At 45.5% G+C, this 19,362-nt stretch overlaps 1 protein-coding gene across 6 annotated transcripts in view; it reads left to right on the top strand.

Annotated features, from left to right (window-relative positions):
* The window catches only part of FBXO34 (F-box protein 34), a 39,263-nt gene that overhangs the window by 10,199 nt on the left and 9,702 nt on the right, over window positions 1–19,362 (top strand). The window contains exons 2-5 of one of the 6 annotated variants that reach the window (XM_066552589.1): window positions 3,394–3,472; window positions 15,346–15,445; window positions 17,390–17,561; window positions 17,817–18,019. In XM_066552589.1, coding sequence (XP_066408686.1) covers window positions 17,943–18,019 — 77 coding nt within the window. In that variant the 5' untranslated portion in view covers window positions 3,394–3,472; window positions 15,346–15,445; window positions 17,390–17,561; window positions 17,817–17,942. Of the gene's footprint in view, window positions 1–3,393; window positions 3,473–15,345; window positions 15,446–16,252; window positions 17,562–17,816; window positions 18,020–19,362 lie in introns of those variants that run through there. The other 5 variants (XM_066552592.1, XM_066552588.1, XM_066552594.1 and 2 more) reach the window with 5 other exon arrangements.

Genomic DNA, 19,362 nt, shown 5'->3' with positions numbered 1-19,362 from the left:
CATGTGATGCAAAAGAGAAGTGTCAGGCAGAGCTTGGGAGAGAGATTTTGCCTTTCTTTGAAATGGGGCAAAAGTGAATTTGTACTCCAGGCTGAACCCTGGGAAATCATAAAATCCCAGAATGTTTAGGTTGGGAGGGACCTTCAAGTCCATCTTGTTCCAACCGCCTCCCATGGCCAGGGACACTTTCCTCTATTCCAGGTTGTTCCAACCCCATCCAACCTGACCTTGGACACTTCCAGGGATCCAGGGGCAGCCACAGCTTCTCTGGGCACCCTGTGCCAGGGCCTCATAAAATACCTGGAGCTGCTGTTGATGATGATGACTTTAAGGTACCTATTTAAGACCACAAGATCACCCCAGACAAGTGCCTGGACTTTGCACAGTGCAGCACCGGCCAAACCTTCAACTCTCTTCAGGCTCATTTTTTCTGGACTGCCACAGAACCATTAAATCTGATCCTTTCCTAAAAAGACAGCTGACTGTGCAATGTGAGCCACATAAAATTCTTTGTCTCTGCTTTGGACTTGAATGGAAAAGTAGTTTGTTTTCCCATTAAATTGACCTCAACTGTCGCTGCCCCAAAGGGGGTCTGTTCTTGCAGGCTCTGCTTGGCCAGGGCCAGAGCGTGCTTGGCTCTCCCTGTGTTTTGCTGCAAGCCTGCTAACTCACTCCAGGACAATGGGAGGATGGTCATGCACTAAGGCAGGTATTTGTGAGCAGGTTAAATGTTTTGGGAAAGAAAATGTGATGCTCTTTGTGAAAGTTAATAGTTTTGTAAGTTGAGGTTTGGTTGTGTTGGTGGTAACTTGGCTGATAGGGTTGATGGTGTAGATCCAACTGCAGCATTAAGCTCTGGGAATGAATAAGGTGAAGTGGGGGTGAATTTTAAAGGAACAAAGAATACAAGGCCTCCTTAATTGAATCTTACATTTTTAGGGTGACTTTCAAAGGGAAAAGCCCAAACATGCTTTGCAAACCAACCTGTGCATTGTGTACTGTAGTGGATCTGTGCTTTGATAGGAGCAGTGTGACTTATTTAATGAGATAAACTGCATCATGGTTTTTTTTTGGTTTTTTTTTTTTTTTTAAGAGGTATTTAGTTATTTGTATTGGCGAAAAATACATTTTTGCTGAGAGTCTGTAGCTGATCAGACTCCTGCATCCCTTTCTAGCCACTGATTTTGCAGGGCCAGGAGGCTGGCAGGTTGGATTGGGTATTGCCTAAATAAAAATGAGGTTCAGGCCTGGAGTGTTACCTGGCAGGGCTGCCTGACCCCCACCTGCTGGGGATGTTGACCCCACAGTGCTCTTTGCTCATGGTTTGTTTAGGAGAAGGTTTTAGGATGTGTCTCATGTGGGAGCACAGGTGCCACGCTGCCTTTTTAAGAGGTTGAGTGCCTTGCCTTGTAGGGAAAAGAAGCCAAAAAATGGGCTGTGATATGTTTCATGCTGGCCAAGCTGCTCCAAGGGTAATCCAGGTGGAAAGGGACTCACCCATGGACGGGAGGTTCAGCTGGGTAGTCAGGAAGCATCAGCAAAGCACAGCTCCTTCCTAAGAGAGAGCAAAATTCCTCCACCTGTAGACACCATCACATACACCCAGCCTTGGCTCTTCTCTGGCTTCTGTTTGCCTTTTAATGGTCATGGAGTGCCTCAGTGCTTCCTTCTTGTCTTCCTGGTGTTTGACTCAGGGGTTTGATGGCCCCTGTGCTGTTGGAATCAGCACATGGGAGCAGGTGGGTACTTGGGCAATGTCCATGAGATTACACTGGTGTGTTTATGGCCTGGCCTGGCTGCACTGGGACTCCTCATGTGCTTCCATATCCAGTACTTAGTCACCATCCATCTTCACTGCAGAAAATGAATGGAAGGCAAATTGTTACTGGAGACTTTTCTAGGGAAAAAGTTTTTAATGAGTACCTGAAGGGCCACAATCCTATGGATTGTGTGTGGTGTCATGTGGCTGTGAGCAGGTTTTCCTTATTGCAGAAGCTGGATTGATTCCTCAGGCTGGATAGCATCTGATTTTTATATGAGGGAGGGGGAAAAGTTGTCTGACTTTAATCTGAATTTACTAGGTTCTTAATAAGAAAGACCTCTGCCCTGAGTGACTTGTTCACCCTATGTTGTGTTGCAGTAGCTCCATGGAGATGAAGCCTGCTGGCTTTATTTTGCTCTGAAATCCATTTGGCTCAAAATTGCTTCCAGAATCTTATCCTCCCTGGTACTTCAGACTTGTGACTGGGTAACCTGCTGAGTGTTAAAGGTTGTGGCAAAGCCTGGGTGCTGTGGTGGCTGAGAGGTGACACCGGCACATGGAACCTGTCCTTCAGGTGACAGGCAGAGGCACATTTCCAAGAGCTGTCTGCTTCTGCCTGTCTCATCCCTTTCTAATCTGCAGTTTGTGTTTAAAAGCAGAGGGATTTAAGTTGTTTTCTGTGCAGTTGTGGCCCGTGGGAGCAGTTGGCTGTTGTGGTGTTTGGCCCTGGAGCTGCCTTGGTGGCCGATTGCGTAAGCGAGCGAAGGTATTTGCAGCAGTCACTTGGAAATGGGGATAATTCGAGTCTCCATCAAGCTCAGGCTCAAACAGGTTGTGGAATTTATTTATACAACACCACTGGGGTGTGTGACACTGCAGAGCCAAACAAACAGAGGTTCCCAGCCCTGAGGCTTGTGCTGGGTGTTAGATAAGGAGGGATGGGGTAATTACAGCCAGGGACATGGGTGGAGGGGTTCAAAGTGGGTGAGGGCTGCAACCGTGTGGAGGACATGAAATGTGCCTCATTAATGGCAGTGTGAAGAAACTGTGTGTGCACCTGGGGTTATGGGAAGGCTGGAGGTCAGCTCTGCAGAAGGAAGTGTTGTGTGAGCTGTTGGAGAGGTGTGGATTAATAAGGGAAAGCGGAAGGAGGCGAAATGAAACCAGCCAAGTGTGCGGGGAGGGGCTGCGTTACTCGGAAGCTGACGTGCAACAGCCCTGGCACTCCAGGGGCTTGGGGAATTTGGGTGTCACAGCAGCCACTGGGAATCCACACCCCGACCCCAAAACGTGTGTGCTTGATGGGAACAGAGGAGCAGGTAAAGAAAGGGTCCAGTGTGGTTTCTGGGGGGCTTGGCAGTCCCTCCTCTCTGCTATCTGTGCTCCCTGGGCTCTCATGGTGCCAAATTGGCTTCTGCCCAGCCACTGGGCTGGTTTTGGGGTGTACTCGATCAGTCAGCACTGAAGATCTTGAATTGGTGGTTCTCCACGTCAGCAGTGCATGGATTGTTGTTCCCATGTGCCCTTTGCTCTGGGCAAACTGGATCTATTGGGTTTTAGGAGCTGGCTAGTGGTTGTTAATACCTTTACTGTGTCACTAATTTCCTTTTTCCTTCCCTTTTGCTCTTCAGAAATGCCATTCTCCTGAGTGTGTAAGGAACCTACAGAACTGTAATGTCTAACCCTACATGGAATAACAACTCTTGGAAGGTACCACCATTTTTAAACTCTATAGCTTTGTTACAGGCTGGGTTAATGATGTGCTGATCTTTGCTTCAAAGCTTGAAATTGAAGAACTGTGTCTTATGTAATGCTGTCCCTTTAAAAGGGCTGACAGTGCTGTGATCCTCCAGTCTCTGATTTCCAGAAAAACTGGGTGCAAGCTAACACTTGGTTTGGGGTGCTGAGGGACCATCCCTGTTTCTCTGTGGATGCTGATGTCTTTAGGAAGATCTGGTGTTGCCTTAGGAACAGATGGTGGTTTCTATTCAGAGAGCTGAACTGAGCTTTCTTCATACTTGGTGGCCATCCTTGGAAACATATTGCCCTTCTTTTTAGTGATGCATGATGGTTTGCCCGTTTCTTCAATTCAGTGACCTTCTGGATTGTCTTTCTTGAGGCTTCCAGGCATATTTATAAAGAATATTGTGATGAAGTGCAGTTACACTTTAACATTTAGATTGAAATGTCTCTGCTGTTCGTGCTGCATTAACCAGCTCTCAGGCGTTGGCTTGTTCTGCTGTCTGATCCTGCAGTGATGCCATAATACTGAATTTTGGACTGCCCTGTGCATTGCCATGGCAACAGACTGATGTCACACTCTCAAGGACATTACTTCAGTGCACGATCATGCAGAGGCACAATCAGATTTGTGGAGGAGAAAGCTGACTAATGCACATCTCAAAAGCAAACAAGGGGAATGCAGGTTACAGCTGACCAACCAAGGTGCCTCAGTGTGCAAATTCCCCACTTAGAGGAGGGGCTGATTCTGTCTCTAAGGCAGGAACAATTGTCTTGATGAGCTTCTCTTCACCATGGAGAAGCAGAGGACTTGCAGGTTTCCTGTATCTTTATAACAGGTGGTGGCAGAGATCATTGTTTCTGGGGTGGGGAAATGCTCTCTGGTTCCAGAGCTTTGAAAGGGCAGTGCTTTCTTTTAATTTTAAAGAACCTCTCAGTGGTCTTGTAAGCACCCTGAGAATACTTTGACTTGCTTAATGTTGTTCAAACAGTTTAATTGGTTTTCCAAAGCTTTTATTTTATCCATAACATTGGAAGGTGAAAGGGGAACTCCGCATCTGCATTATGGTCACATTTTCCTATATCCTATTAGCAGATTCCAAGATTGTTTAATGTGATCTCCACCCATTTCATTTGGCTGCAACCTTTGCTCCCATGAAAACAAGGCTGATTGTTCTGAATTGCTGTGTGTATGTGCTTTGGCACGGCATGAAGGTACCTATAATAACACAACCATTGTCTGGAAAAAAAGGCAGTTTGCAGTAATAACTACAAATAAAAGGGTGCAGTCCAGGGGCAGGACAGATAATGGTCGTTTTCCCACCCACTGCACAGGGCAGATCCTTAAACATGGTCACCCCTCAGCATGACAGGGCTGTGGGCTTTAGCCTGGGATGTGAATACTGGGAATAAGGGACTGAAATATTTGCACGTTGTTCCAAGTTTCTCTTTCCTGGCCTCAGTTCCATTGCTCATATCTACGGATGGGGAGACTGAATGACTTTTGCACAATGCAGTGTTTTATTTGCATGCTGTGAGCAGTTTAACAAGTGTGTGTGTGTGTGTGTGCTAAATGAAGCATTCCCACTTTCAGTGAGCAGCTGATGCACCCTTAAAGTAAAAAAAAAAAAGGATTTAAAAAAAAAGAAAAAAGTGCCTTTAGGTTGAACAGTGGGGTTTTGAGGGGTGACATTGTGCTGTGTGCCCGAGCGGATGGTGGGTCGTGCCAAGGCTGAATGTTAACTAGAAATGCTGTGAGATGCAGCAAATAACCAACTCACACTCCTTGGTGCTAAAGCAATTTCTGCTCATCTCTGCACTTTGTGGGTAAAAGCTGTTATAGTACAAGATTTGCAAGTAATGTGATTGTTTTAAATGCTCAGTGTCACAGGAATTGAGGACATTTAACAGAAACTGGCATTTCTTGTAGCAGTTTGGTTGCCTCCCAGGACAGGAAACTGTGAAGTGGTAAAAAAGAATCAGGGAAGGAGTTTAACAACCCTCTCTGTAAATCATGATGCTTGAATTCAGATCCTGGCCTTGAGCTGAAAGGACTGGGAGCTCTGCAGGACCCAGTGATTCAAGCTGCTCTGTAGAGAACAAGAAGATAATGGTGATGGACTATCAGGAAGGCAGCCTTGCTGAAAAGAGAGCTTTTATGATACAGTCAAGGGGAAGGAAGTCTGGAGAACTCAGAAAAGGAACAGATGTTTTTGGTGGTGGGGAAAAACTTAACTATCCCTGTAGCTTGCTCTTGCAGCGGAGCCAGCAGGAGGAACTTGATACCAAACAAAAGTAGGCACACCCAGGATTTAGCAGAGGGATCCTGGAAAGCTGAAAATCAGTGCTTTGGTGCTTTTCTGTTTGACAAATACCTTATGCAGTGGCATCTGGCAGATATAATAAGAGATGTGTGTGCAAAGGTGTGTGTAAAACAGCTTGAAGGTGTTAGATGTTTCTCTTTAACAGCAATAAAAGAAGTATTGATGTATGAAGTGATACCCAAAGTGGGGAGCCAAGAGAGATGCTGTTCTCTGAGAAGGAAATAATGACAGGAGATGCATTAAAAAAGAGGGTGAGGTTTTTTTCTAGGGTGTGTTTATGGATGGTGATGACTTGAAGTGTGATAAAACAGATTGCTGATCCTATGTATCAAAGTACCAGCGGCAATGATTTTTTAAGCTGTTGAAACTTGCATCCACCAAAAAATATATATCTATTTCATTCTTCCTAATAGGTTAATCCACTGTAATTGGCTGTGAAATCAACCTGGGGGAATTTTCCCATCTGTAAATGATGCACAGCCTCTTTGCTGTCTACTTGGCAACCGTACCTTCAGATAATTAAAAGCTGTTTTTTAAATCCGCTTTTCTTTCAACTCTTGTTTTTCTGCATCTCGCTGCTTCTCTGAGAGCTGACAGTCACTCTTCTGGCCAAGGTGTAAAAACCAAGATAATGTGCTTTTAGGAAAGGAAAACTGCAGATGATATTTTTACTTTAATTTTTTTAAAAAAGCATAAAAACTACAAAACTAGGTGAATGTGAGGAGCCTTTTAGCATGCATGTCACTGCTGCATTCTAAAAGTAACTAAACTTTCCCAGTCCAATATGGAAAACTTTGACTTTCAGAGCTCTGATGCCACTTGCCCTGCTAAAATCAATAACCAAGCCTCCATGGTTCACTTAGGAAGCAGTTCCAGTTCCCCAGAAATTACAGGAGTTGCTCAGCACAGGGATCCTCTGGTTTCAGCACATACTTTCATTGCTCTGTAGTGTTTTGAGAGGCCGAAGGGTGGGATGCAGCTCCAGTGAATTTCCAGATTCCTAACAGTGTGAGGGACTGTTTTTAATAGTGATGATAAAAACAGCTATTCCCAGTTGGAGATTTAGTCAGTGGTATAATTATCAGAGCTATGAAATAGTGCAGGGATGGCTTGGGATGGAAAAAACTAAAGCTTGAAACTTCTTTTCTTGAGGGAGCTGTTTGAAATGATTTCCTGCAAGCTCATAGAGAATTGGTGAGAGATGTCAAAGGGTGAGGGCTCAACATTGGTGATTGCTTTGGTAATTCAGTGTTTGGGCTGCAGCTGGCTTTTGGGAGAGAATTGGTTGTTGAAAGCCAGGGGGATGAGGGGGAGCTCTGGAGTGGCACATTTGGTTTGTAAAGTGCTGAGGATTTCCACAGCAGGGTCACAATCCCCAAAGCTCCAAATCTGGCTCACTTAAACCATCCCTTCTAAACCACAGCTGTGGGCTCCTTATTTTCTGCTTCACTTCTTAGTGATTTGGTGGGGTTTATTCATATTTTCTCCATTTTGTCCAAGAGGGGAAACTCTGACAAGAAAATACTGTTTGTGCTGGAGGGAGCAATGGGAATATTGGGTTAGGGAGCAATGTAGGTATTTTTTCCTTTTTCTGTCTTTATTATAAAGTTGTTTTTTGGACCTGTTAGAGCAGAGACCACAAAGATGCTCTGAGGACTGAAGCACCTCTGCTCTGGAGCTGGGCTGGCAGGGCTGGGAGTGTTCACCTGGAGAAGAGAAGGCTCTGGGGAGACCTTGGAGCCCCTTCCAGTGCCTAAGGGGACTTGGGAAAAAGAGGGAATGTGACTCTTTATGTGAGCAGATAGGGGTGGGACAAAGTGGAACAGTTTTAAAATAAAAGAGGAGAGATTTAAATTAGATATTGGGAAGAAATTCTTCTCTGTGAGGATGATGAGGCCCTGGCACAGGGTGCCCAGCAAAGGTGTGGCTGCCCATGGATCCCTGGAAGTGTCCAAGGTCTGGTTGGACAGGGCTTGAAGCAGCTTGGGATAGTGGGAGGTGTTCCTGCCCATGGCAGGGTATTAGAACAAGGTGATCATGAAGGTCCCTTCCAACCCAAACCATTCCAGGATTTTATGTTTCCTGTGTTTTTTCATTAAAAAAAATTCAAGTCTTGTAAAACAAACCTGAATCTGACGTTTCCAGTGGACTTTAGAAAAGTTCATACTTCCACAGTGGTTATTAACATGGAAAGGATTGCACCAGAATTATTTCTAGTGTCCTCTTATAGGTCTGTGCCACTGAATTTTGGAGAGGAAATGTGAAAAGGGAAAGGCAGAGGCAGAAAGCAGAAGTTGTCACAGTTCATAAACGTGCATAAGTTGTCTTTTACTGAAATTTCAATGCTATTTTGGGGCCCTTCTTTTTCCTTAAGAATGAATTACAGTGGAATTCGTGCTATGCTTAGGATTTCTGAAACTTCAATTGTGTCAGTTGCTAGGTGTATTGACTACAAAGCTCTGAAAATATCAAACTATTTTTTACTTCAATAATTCTTGAGTTATTAGTGAAAAAAAAATCTTTAAAAATAGAGCTAATAAAAGATTAAAGATCTGTGGAATTGGTAGGTTTCCAGATTAGCTTAAATTTCAAACAGTCCTTTGAAATAATCATAATGCAACAAGATATTGGTCTGTACTGCAGTTTACCAGTCAAAACCTCTGAGTTTTGTGAAGCAGCGTTGGTTCAGCAGATGTTTTGTGTACAACATTCTCTTGAGAATTTCTGTAAGCCCAGGTGATGCTTTGTCTGGGAAGGATTTGTAGTGTGTCCCCTTGGCTGCCTTCTGTCTTCCTCTTGAGCCCTTTGGCCATGACGTGGCACATGTCTGTGCTTTGGCTGCTCAAAGTCCTTTCTGCTCCCTTTAAAGGGGTTCTGGGCTTTTTTACAAGCTGCAAAGCAGTTTAGGGTGGGAAATACCCTGATACTGCTTTGGGATCATTCACCTGCATTTGTGTGAGCCCAGCTCTGCTCACCCACGCCCTGGTCCCTCCCTGTTCTGCTCCTGCTGCTGTGTCTGTGTTGGATGAGCTCTGCAGGTACCTGGTTCTGGCTGGTGGATGTCCAAGGGGGTCCACTTGAGTTGTGATGTTGTGCCAAGTGCTGTTGTGGGTCTCCTCTGCCTTGCTGTGCTGTCCTCCTGTCACTGCTGAGGGTTCCAGCTTTGTGTTGCTGCCTGTCACACCCTGGTGTCCTGTTTCTTTCCTTTTCCTTGCATGACTTCACACTGCAGGAGGGGTGCTCATTCCTGGCAGCCCCAAGGATGTCAGAGGGTCCCTCCCAAAGAGGCCTGGTGGCAGTGGAGCTCTGGAGACCTCTGGTTGTGTAAAGAGTGGCTGCTCCCTGTGCAGGAAACTGGGGCTGAGGGTCTCCAGAAGGTGTGTCCTCATTCACTGAGGAGCTGTGTCACCATGTCCAGGAGAAGCCCTCACACCTCTCCAGAAGCTGTGTCCTCATTCACTGAGGAGCTGTGTCACCATGTCCAGGAGTTGTATGAGAATGTGAGAAGGTTGGGTGGCCTTCATGGGAATGAGGAACCTCATCAAGTTCAAGTCCAGGTGCAAGGTGCTGCTCCTGGGTCAGGGCAGTGCCAGGTGTGAGTACAGACTGAGAGAAGTCACTGAGGACAGCCCTGCAGAGGAGGACTTGGGAGTTGTGGTGGATGAAGAGAGGGCTGGGAGCTGTGTGTGCTCACAGCCCAGAGGGACAGCTGAGTCAGGGCTGCTTCAAAACAGGAGTGGGCAGCAGTCAAGGGATGTGATTCTCCCCCCCAGGGTGCCCAGAGCAGCTGTGCCTGCCCATCCTTGGAAATGTCCAAGGCCAGGTTGGATGGGCTTGGAGCAACCTGGGATAGTGGAAGGTGTCCCTGCCCTTGACCAGAGTTGAAACTGGGTGGATTTGAGGTCCCTTCCAACCTGAACCTGTCAAGAGTTCTGGTAAATGGGATGTTTTAGAGAGCTCAGAGACTCAGAAATCTGAATTCCAGGGATCCCAGTGGGGTCTGCAGCACCTCTCACAAGAAGTCAGAAGTGAATAAAAGAGGGACACTGGGAAGTGGCCACTCTCCATACAGGGAGGAATATTCCTGTCCCTCCTGAGACCTGACATTAATAACAAGCTGTGAGTGATTGTAGTGGGTGGCTCCTGCTGCAGGGACAGACACATCCACCTGACAGACAGCTTGGCCACAGGAGGTTGTTGCCTGCCAGGGACTGGAGTTGGAGATGTCACAGAAGCATTGCCAAGAGAGCTTAAAGGCCAAGATAAAGTTCATGAGATTACTGATTACTGTTGTGGACAAAACAGAAAAATAACATTTATTGATGGCTAGAATAGTAAAATAATAGTAAGAAACAAGCATAAAACCAACACCTTCTCTCCCCAGTTTCACTGTGGGGCATGACCTGCTCTGCCATGGAACATCCCTTATCCTTCCCTGGCCTTGGTGGGGTTTTTCCTCATTTTATCTCTGTCAGGTGTTTTTCACCCTTTCTGAAGTGTTTCCTCAGTGGTACCTGTGGTGGGACATGAGGAGCAGGCTGGAAAGAGCCTTGGGTAGCCCTGACCTCCTGCAGTAGAAGCTCTTTTAGAACCTGACATTAATTAGTGGTTTTAATTTATTTTTTTAAATTTTCTTTTTTTTTAATTTTTTTTTTTGTCTTAGATTGTAATGTGTTCTTTAGGAACTTTTATGCTTTGTTTTTAAGACACAGCTGGAAAGCCCAGTGAATCCCAGACTTATTCAGAGGGTGTGGGCAGTGGTGTGTCCTGTTTGCTTGTGGGTGGGTGGGTTGTTTTTAGTTCCTAAGGAATCTGTTCTGGTGGAAGTTTGCAGATGCAGTGAGGCACTTTTTGTTCCAAAATGTGAAAAATAGTTTGAACTTGTTTCTGCATGAAATCTGTCCTGAAGTTGGGGATACTTGGATAGCTCTTTCCCTACGTGCAGAGCAGACTTTTTTGTAAACTGCTGACCTATACATTGGGGATTTCTGAGCTCAGCATTTTTGCACTGTCCTTGCAAGGTGGAAGATGGTTCTGTGTGAAAGTGTGACATTGGGGCACCAGCAGTGGCCTACTTTAGACAAAAGCTTGAAAAGATTGAAGGTTTTGTGACAATTCATGAGACATTGATACTAAAAATAGCGGAAAATGCTTTTATGTGAGAATAAGAGTGGATTCAGGAATATGATAGGAAAAACTTGGGCATTTTGAGTGACAGAAATCATGGAATCATAGACTGTTAAAGGGTTGGAAGGGACCTTAAAGATCATCTCCTGCCAACCTCCTGCCATGTGCAGGAACTTCTCCCACTAGACCAGGTTGCTTAAGGCCTTATCCAGCCTATCCAAATATTTGCAAGTAATGGCACAGTTACTTTTAAAGCTCCTTTTTTGGGTACTATTATATTTAACCTAGTGTTTGTGCTGCTGAGTAAGGTTTGCTGAATTTGGATTTGGAGACCCTTAGGAAAAACCTGGACACTTTAGAGATGCCTAATGGATTTTGGAACCTCTCAGCCCTGCAGTGGACTGGAATGAATCCATATGGAGGAAACTGCATTGTTCTGCTTTGAGTCTTTTGTGTGTCTGTGTTGGTTTGGTTTGCTTGGGGTTTTTTGGGGGCGTCTTTTGTGCCTCTGTCTCTGCTGAAAAAGCATCCACAGTGGTATAGGACAGAGAAATGCACATAATAATCTTTTGGTTAAAGGGTAAAATTCCACATAAATAAATAAAAATGAATTACCCCGTGTTCTGCTACACTGTGTAGGTCTGGACCTGTGATCAGGGAATATGGGGTGGTCTCAGAAAGGAGAATTGGCAACCCAAGGGCTGGTTCAAACCAAGTGAGAGCCACTGAAACCTGGTAAAGCCATATTTTGTTCAGTGAATTGAGTTTTAAAGCTGATGAAATTAGTGCTTAACATTGAGTCACCTGTGTGGGGTTTTCCTTGTTAGCAGAGTTCTAAAGAAGGAACTGTATTTATCTGATGGATATTTAGAAGGCAGCTTTAGGTTTTTTCTGATGTTTTAGAAACCATTTCATACCCCATGGAGAGATGTGCAGGATCAATTATTCCTGTGCCTTTTGTGCCATGGTGCAGGGGGCCTTCTTCCCTGTGTAGTGTCCTGGAGGAGATTTTTGCTGTCCTGGTGACATTTTACTTTGTTACCATTCACCAATCAAAAGTCCAGTCCTATGCTGGAGTATACAGATGCAGAGATACACAAAGATACACTTTTGCAACTGAGTTTATTTCTGTTGTGTTACAAAATCTGCCCTAAAACAGGAGAAGGAAACTTGAAGAATTAAAATGGGTCACTAACAAACTGTTCCTGGTGAACTGGTGAGGAATTTCTGTCGGGCAGGGCATGTGATGGTCACTTTATGAGCTGTCACAACAAAAACAAATCCACCCTCTGCATGCCAAAGTGAGTCAAGTGCACCTCTCCAGCCTGGATCCCTGCTACCACAGGCAAAACAGGGTGATGAAATGATTGTTGGGGTTATAATAACAATAACAATAATAATAATAATAATAATGATTTTTTAAGCAAGCTTATATTATGTTCTTGAAAAAGATGGGATTCTTCTTGCTGGTTTTGACTGGCTTTCTCTAAAGTGGGACAGGTTGGCTCTGTCCTGGTGTTCAGGCTGATCTTTCATAGAGGCAGTCTGGGTTTCTGCCTCTGGTGTTTGTCCTGAAACTCCCTTTTCACGTCAGTTCTGCATCTTGCAGCCCTTTCTAGCCATCTTTGCATGTGCAGGAGCAATCCAGCGAGCCCTCAGCCTCACAAAACCAGGGCACCACGTCTCCAGGGCTCTGGGAGTGCTGCTCTACTATATTTGGAACCAGCTCTATTGCTTCTATAATAGGAAGGCTTCTGGAAGCTTTCTCCTTGCTCTTGCCCCAAGAAAGTGGCCTTTCAGCTGAGCTTTCATGAATTCACGATCTGCATGGCAAAACAGATGGACTTTTAGAGGCTGAATAATTCACATGTGGCTTGTGGGTCATGTGGGGGTGTTGAGGGAGGATTTTTGCCCGTGCCCCATGAGCTGAGGGTGCAGCAGCCACAGCCACGCTCACAGGGACTCTGCCACCCCCACTTTGTCATTCAGGGCACGTGACAGTGCCAAGGGGTGCCAAGGCAGCTTTCTAGAAAGCAGAATGATGTGTGAGCCCCGTGTGTTTGTCACCAGAGCTGCAGCAGCACTGCCCAGTGAGGGATTTACTGGTTTTGTTTTCCTCTTGGATCAAGCAGAACAAATCTAATGAGCCAGTTCTTAACTTCTTCCCAGCTGAGCAGTGAGTGATGTCCTTACCCAAATTGTGCAAGGCAGCTGAAGCCTTTCAGGAATAGTCAAACAAGGGAAACATTTGTAATATTATTTTTCCCAATACTCATGCAGAGCTAAGAGGGTGCAGCAGAGCTTGTCTTTATTTTCTTTTTCCCTTCTGAGATTTTCCTTTTGAGGGGACAACTTAGTCCTTCCAACTCTTACCCCACCTAGTGAGAAAGCGTGTGAGCCACAAGTGTGGAGCCTTTCATTCTTTCTTGACGTGATCCTGGAAGTAAAACAGGTTCTCCCTGTAGTGCTTCACTGGAATAAGCATTTCACATGCTTATCAGTACAGTAAGTAGAGCTGTTTGACAGCAGTGAGGAGTCAAATGTTGCCTTGGAGCCCTGCATGCTCATTTCCCTGCTTCTGAAACACTCTGCACTTTGCCCACTGTGCATTCAGAAGAGTTCCTTTCCACTGAAAGGACCTAAAACCCACCTTGTAGCAGACACATTTTCCAGCATGATTCCAGGTGTGGATTGGAGAAGGCTGAGTGCAATCTGAGTTTCTGAGAACCTTGTCCTGCTGGGCTTTGTGAGTTCCTGCCAGGTCTGGGGTAGGTGAGTTCAGGGAGCAATTTGGGTTAATTCTGTCCTGGTCCACCTCCTTGGGAGGCTTCAGGTGAGAAATCAGACAAGGGAAGGTGTGAAAGACTGAACAGGCCCAGCTCCTGGAGTCTCTCCTCTCAAGAGAGGTGCTCCAGAGCCCTCATTGTCTTCCTGGCCTCTGCTCATTCTGCTTACATGGGAATCTTCAGTTTTCATTTAAATTGCTGCTCTGTCTGGTGGGATCCAAGGATGGGAGCTTGGAGGAGCTTTGGGAAGGAAAGGCTGGAGTGAATTTGGTGGGGAAATGAGCACAGGGCAATGGTAACCAGGTCCTGCTGCTTTGCCAGCTCTGGTTCCTGGTGCTTGGCAGAAGTGCCATCAGCTGGTTTTGGTGTGGGAGAAGACACAGGAAACTCCCCCACCTTAATTCCAGCTGGAGCCCCTGTGGCAGTTTCATTTCTTTAGATAAAATAATACCAGATCTGATGGACCATCAAACAGAGGGGAAGCCGAGCACACAAGGCTTCACAAGGCACATGATGCCTGTGATGGCTCCTTTGGGGTTAAAAGGCAGTTCTTTAGGTGTTTTAAATATGTAGATATTACCTGAAGAATGGTTAAAAGAATTGGTTAGGGGTGTGAGAGGCTGAGGACCTGGTGTGTCAATCTCCTCCTGTCTGACCTGGCCTGGGAGCTGATGTGGATCCTTCCCAGTGGGAGTGTTGGGATGGGGAAAGACTTTGTGCCAAAGCCTGTTACTTAGGAGAATCTGGTGCTGTTAGAGGTGTCCTGAGGGATGCTTGAGGAAGGATGACTTGGCTGGGGGATGGCAGAATTGCATGTCCGGTGATCCTTGTCTCTTTTGGAGACAAGGATCATACAATAATAACCTAAAATTGAGCTCCATGGTGGGAGAATGGACATGGAACCTGGTTCTTGCAAGAAAACAAATACCCTTATCTTATTATAAAGCCTCAGCACTGACTTTTCCCACCCTAATGACTGTTTTTGTTATTAACTCCTCTGGGTTCTGCTCTGAATCACTTGCTGCTGCTTCCTTCTGCATCCTGAGTGTGCTGATGCTCTTTGCCCAGCTGATCCAGAGTAACATCCCAAAGCTTGCCCTGCATGGAAGTGGGGTGGTCAAATGTGTTTTTACACGTGTTTTTACCCACAGGGCAATTGTTGCTCAGATCCAGCCCCGAGGCCACGGCCTCCTTTCAAGAAAGTAAATTTTCTGAGAGGACATGCCCACCCTTTGAACTGGTTTGTTGATCAGTTACTGTTGCTACAGCTAAATCACACTTGCACTAATCAAAATATCAAAAGCTGTGGTGAATTGCTACACAGATGGGGAGACCTTGACTGCAGCCTGGTTGGGTTGATACATTTGTTTTTCTAGGCTGCAGCAGTGCTCAAACCTGGTGATAAGAGAGGGAATTTTGTGGGCCCGTTCCCTGAGCTCGGTCCGCGGCTGAGAGGATGTGTTGCTTTCTGCTGCCAAAAGCAGAGTCCTTCCCACATCTTGTGCAGAAAGGCATATGTTTGGGGGTGGTTTCAGAGAGGGAGAAGAACACGATTAGGCTTTTAACTTCCTCTTCTGTTCTGTTTCTCTGTGCATCTGTATTGCAGTTTTTTGGGCTGTACCTGACTCTGTGCAAAACTTAAATCGGCTGCAGCTCCTTCTGCTAAGGATCAGCCTTGGTACAGAAACAGTGGTAGTTAAAAGGCAGTAAGTATATCTGCTAGATTAAATGCTGGGGTTTTTTTCTCTTTTCCTTTTTTTTTTTAATTCACAAGCACAGCTTTTTACTCTTCACACAGTAGGAATTTGTCAGGAGCTTGCTGGCATTAATAGTCTATTTCAGCTCTTTTCTATAGCCCAGCAGCTACAGAGGGGGGAAAAAGCATGCTTTGTATGGAGCTGTGGTTGGGTCTGTGCTGCAGTGCCCATCTGAACTTGGCTGTGTCTATTTTGTCAGCTTTTGCTTCCCTCTAGTAGTTGCTGGTCCCTCCCTAAACTCATGAAATCCCACCATACAATGCCTGTGCTTGGATCAGGGTTCTGGCTACTCCTGACCTGAACCAATTCTCTTGATGGTTTTGCTTCTCGAGCTCTTTACTGCAAAAAGCTATCTTTGAGTTTCAATTCTTTGTCTGGCTTTTTATCTTTTACTTCTCAATTGATCTCCAGAGGAGTAGGACTAGGACAAAACATGTGGTATTCTTGACCAGGGATCCATGGAGAGGGTGTAAGCTGTTGGAAAAGTGAGTGGCATTCTTGAAATGGTGTGGTTGCGTTTATTTGGGTGTGGATATAATCATGCTTCTGTGATACAGTTCCTGCTGAGTTTGAAATGCTAGTGTCAGTAAAGCCAGAAGGAGAGCCAGACAAAAGCTTGGAGAAAAGTCAGAATTTCAGTGCCTTTTAGTGATGGTTCATGGGAAAGTAACGATTTTGTGTTTGAGTTTCCTAAAGCACCGGGCATTGCTTTTTACTTCTCTGTGAATTACTGCTTGTGAATGTATATCTTTACAGCATGAGAACATCAGAAACACCTGGTTTTGTGCCTAGGTTTCACTCATAGAGGTAGGTCCTTGTCAGAGACTCTGGGTAGTCTGATGAAAATGGTGTTTAACTATAAAGCTTCAATTTCTGCTGTTGCTGATTGTGGCAGCCTCATTCCTGCTCCAGGGATTCAGGGAGACCAGGGGACATGTTCTCCTCCTCCTGCTCTGCCTCCATCTCCTCCACCCCACACCTTTCTTAGCCTTGTGTAGAGCTCAGCAGAGATTTCTTCGTGAAGACTGGAATGTGTTTATATAATATTTTATATATTATTTTAGGCTCCTGCTACTCAAATGTAGGCAAACTCTTAACCTCTTATTCGCCATCATTAAACGAAGCGTGGAATTGCTGTAGCAGACATCAAGTCAGGTGGATCTAAACCAGCTTCTGTTTTTCCTGCCTGGAAGGTTCATCCTTCATCATTTTCCTGGCAAGTGTGGCTACCAAGAGCAGGTTTTCCAGGCCAGGAGTGTTTAGTGGGAGCATTGATTGTGAACCACACCGGTGAAGCAGTGCTGGGCGGGGCGTAGTGGGGGCTCTTCTGTGTGGGAGGCATTGGGAAGGGGGTGATGTGAGAGGCTCAATCTCTGCAAAAGCAGGGCTAGGACAGCAGTAGGAACGCTGGGCAGAGCTGCTGAAAAGGAGAGAACAACCTGCTGCACTAAATCACAGCTCCCCTGGGGACACAGCTCCATAGTTAGCATCCTCAAATGGCATTCCTTTATTACGGCATCATTGTGCACAGTCCTCTAGAGAGGAAGCAAACGGTCTCTAAAACAATCTGCTGGCAGCTCAGGCTGGAGTATTTGAGGTTTTCCAGGGCTCTTTTGCTGTGTCACTCTTCCCTTTAATGTTCCAGCTTGAAGGTTGTTGTTCTTTCTCCATCAAAGTGCGTTAAAGCGCCCGGTAAGGGTGTCTGCTCCAAGGACAAGGTGGAGAAGGCAGCAGCCCAGGGAGAACAAGAGATACTGCAGAACAGCTTTGTTCTGGTGTAATCTGCCTTATCTGCATGTGATGCAAAGACAGGGCAGTTTTCACAAGACTTGGAGGCTGCCTGGTGACATGTTTTCTGTCCTTTTATAAAATCCACCACGTTATTTTGATTAGAGCGCTAACGTAACTCCTGGCAGCCTCAAATCTCACTGCTAGCAGCTACTTCCCTCCAAAGCCTGATGTGGTGCTAACAAGCAGAGAGATCTTGTGCGTCCTGTTTACATGGAGCTGGGAAGACAGCGTGTTCCGTGGGAGGTGCCAAGGTAGAGCTGCAGTTGGATAAAAGGTGAAAAAACTGCTGTGTGTGCAGACAGGCTGTGGTGGGGAGTGTTCATTTGTGTTTGGTGGTGTTCAGGAACTCCAGCTGCAACACTTGGCATGATGATGTTAAGTTGTTTTAAATCTGAATATGTATCTTTTCTATCTATGCATGCATAGCATGTTTGTGTTTGTATATATTTATATTTATATCTATTCTCTCTCATGGGAAAATCTGATCATCTGCTCTCCTCATCTCCTCATGTAGCTCTCTGTTGTTCAGTTTTTAGGTGGCAGAGACACGGTGAAGCTGAGTGTGGGGCAGGCAGAGCTGATGGGGGAGCCTGGGGTGTAGCCCAGGATGGACTGGCTGTGACGAGGACGTGCCTTAGCTGCAGAGGTCGTTACCATGAAGAGTTCCTGCAGAGCTGGCCTCCACAGGGAACCGCTGACTTCCACATCCTCCACCTTCCACCAGGTCAAACGGTACGAACACACCGCCTGCTCTGCCTGCAGCTCAGGCTTCAGCACCGCTTTTAGCCTTGTCCTTGTCCTCTCCCATTGTCTTGTGCTGTCACTCAAATGTTTGCTCAGAATTCTGACTTTCAGGTGGTGTTTAAGTTGTAATGGCTTAAGGGCAGAAATGTTGTTTGACGTTTTTATTTGATCATGACAACTACAGATTCACTGCAGCTGGTAGTGTACTTGCAGAAATCCTTGGGTTTTCTAGCAACAGCTGTAAATTAGTTTGGGAAACATGACTTTGAAGTAAAACTTAATTGGTGAAAGGCTCATCAGAGTAGGCTTTAAAACATGCAGGCAGCTTAAAGCAAGTGGAAATGCTGGCAGTCATTGTTGTGGTTTGTCTTACTATGGACTAAGTAATTAGATTAGTTTAAGCTCACATTTTGCATTGCTCACTCTCCTGTGTCTCTTATTAAGGAGAAATGCACGATTGATTTCAAGCACTTGTGCTTATGTGACAATTAAGTGAACGCCTCTCACTGTGTCTCCTTATAGGAACACCATGCAGAACAACTTGTCCTCATGCAAATGCAAGGACATGCCAGTTTGTTGGAGTTCAAACTACTTCAAAATAAATGTGGTTTTTTTTTTGTAATTCTTTTTCTGAAACCAAGGCTCTTAAACTTCCTCAGTCTGGAGGAAGAGCGCCAGTTTTTTGGTTTCCAAAGGCTGTGTGGGTTTAAAGCAAACTTTTAACCTTTGTTCTTTGTGGTTGTGTAGACAGCATATACTTGCTATGTTAGTCTCATGGTAATTTAGTGCTGGAAAAGACTTCCTGGGTCACCCAGCTCCTTGCTTTCCCAAGCAGGATCTCATAATCCCTTTTGTGAACTTAGTCCAGCCTAAAAACATTTACATCTTTTCTTGCATCTTTTCTTCTCTCCTCCTGTAGATCAAGCCATTACTGAAGATGACAGATCTTGCTGTGCAATTAGGAACCTTCTTTTCATTCCCAGGCTGAACATTCATGACAGTTTATAGACTCATTTGAGTTTCTGTTCCTTTATTTGCCTTCTGCCTAAGGACTGCTGCTCATTTTCAGTGGTTTAACTCTTCTTCTGCATTCTGTAAGAGGGGGTTGTAACCCTCACCTGTGGTTTTGCTAAGTGACCCAAGTGTTCTTTAGTAGCTTCCTGAGTAGCAGTTGCTGCTGTTCTCAGTGTGATGCCCCTCACAGAATATTCTCAGTCCTGGCTAAAAGTGTGTGCTGTGCTCTGGGGCTGCTCTGCCTGGAGGGCTTCTTCATCACCTTCATGGATGTCTCTGTGGTGGCCAGTTCACCTCAGTTACTAACAACACTTGTT

Source organism: Molothrus aeneus, chromosome 6, assembly GCF_037042795.1.
Source record: "Molothrus aeneus isolate 106 chromosome 6, BPBGC_Maene_1.0, whole genome shotgun sequence".
NCBI classification, from domain to species: domain Eukaryota; kingdom Metazoa; phylum Chordata; class Aves; order Passeriformes; family Icteridae; genus Molothrus; species Molothrus aeneus.
Note: the sequence above shows the minus strand (reverse complement) of the source record. Positions and strands in the feature narration are given on the sequence as shown.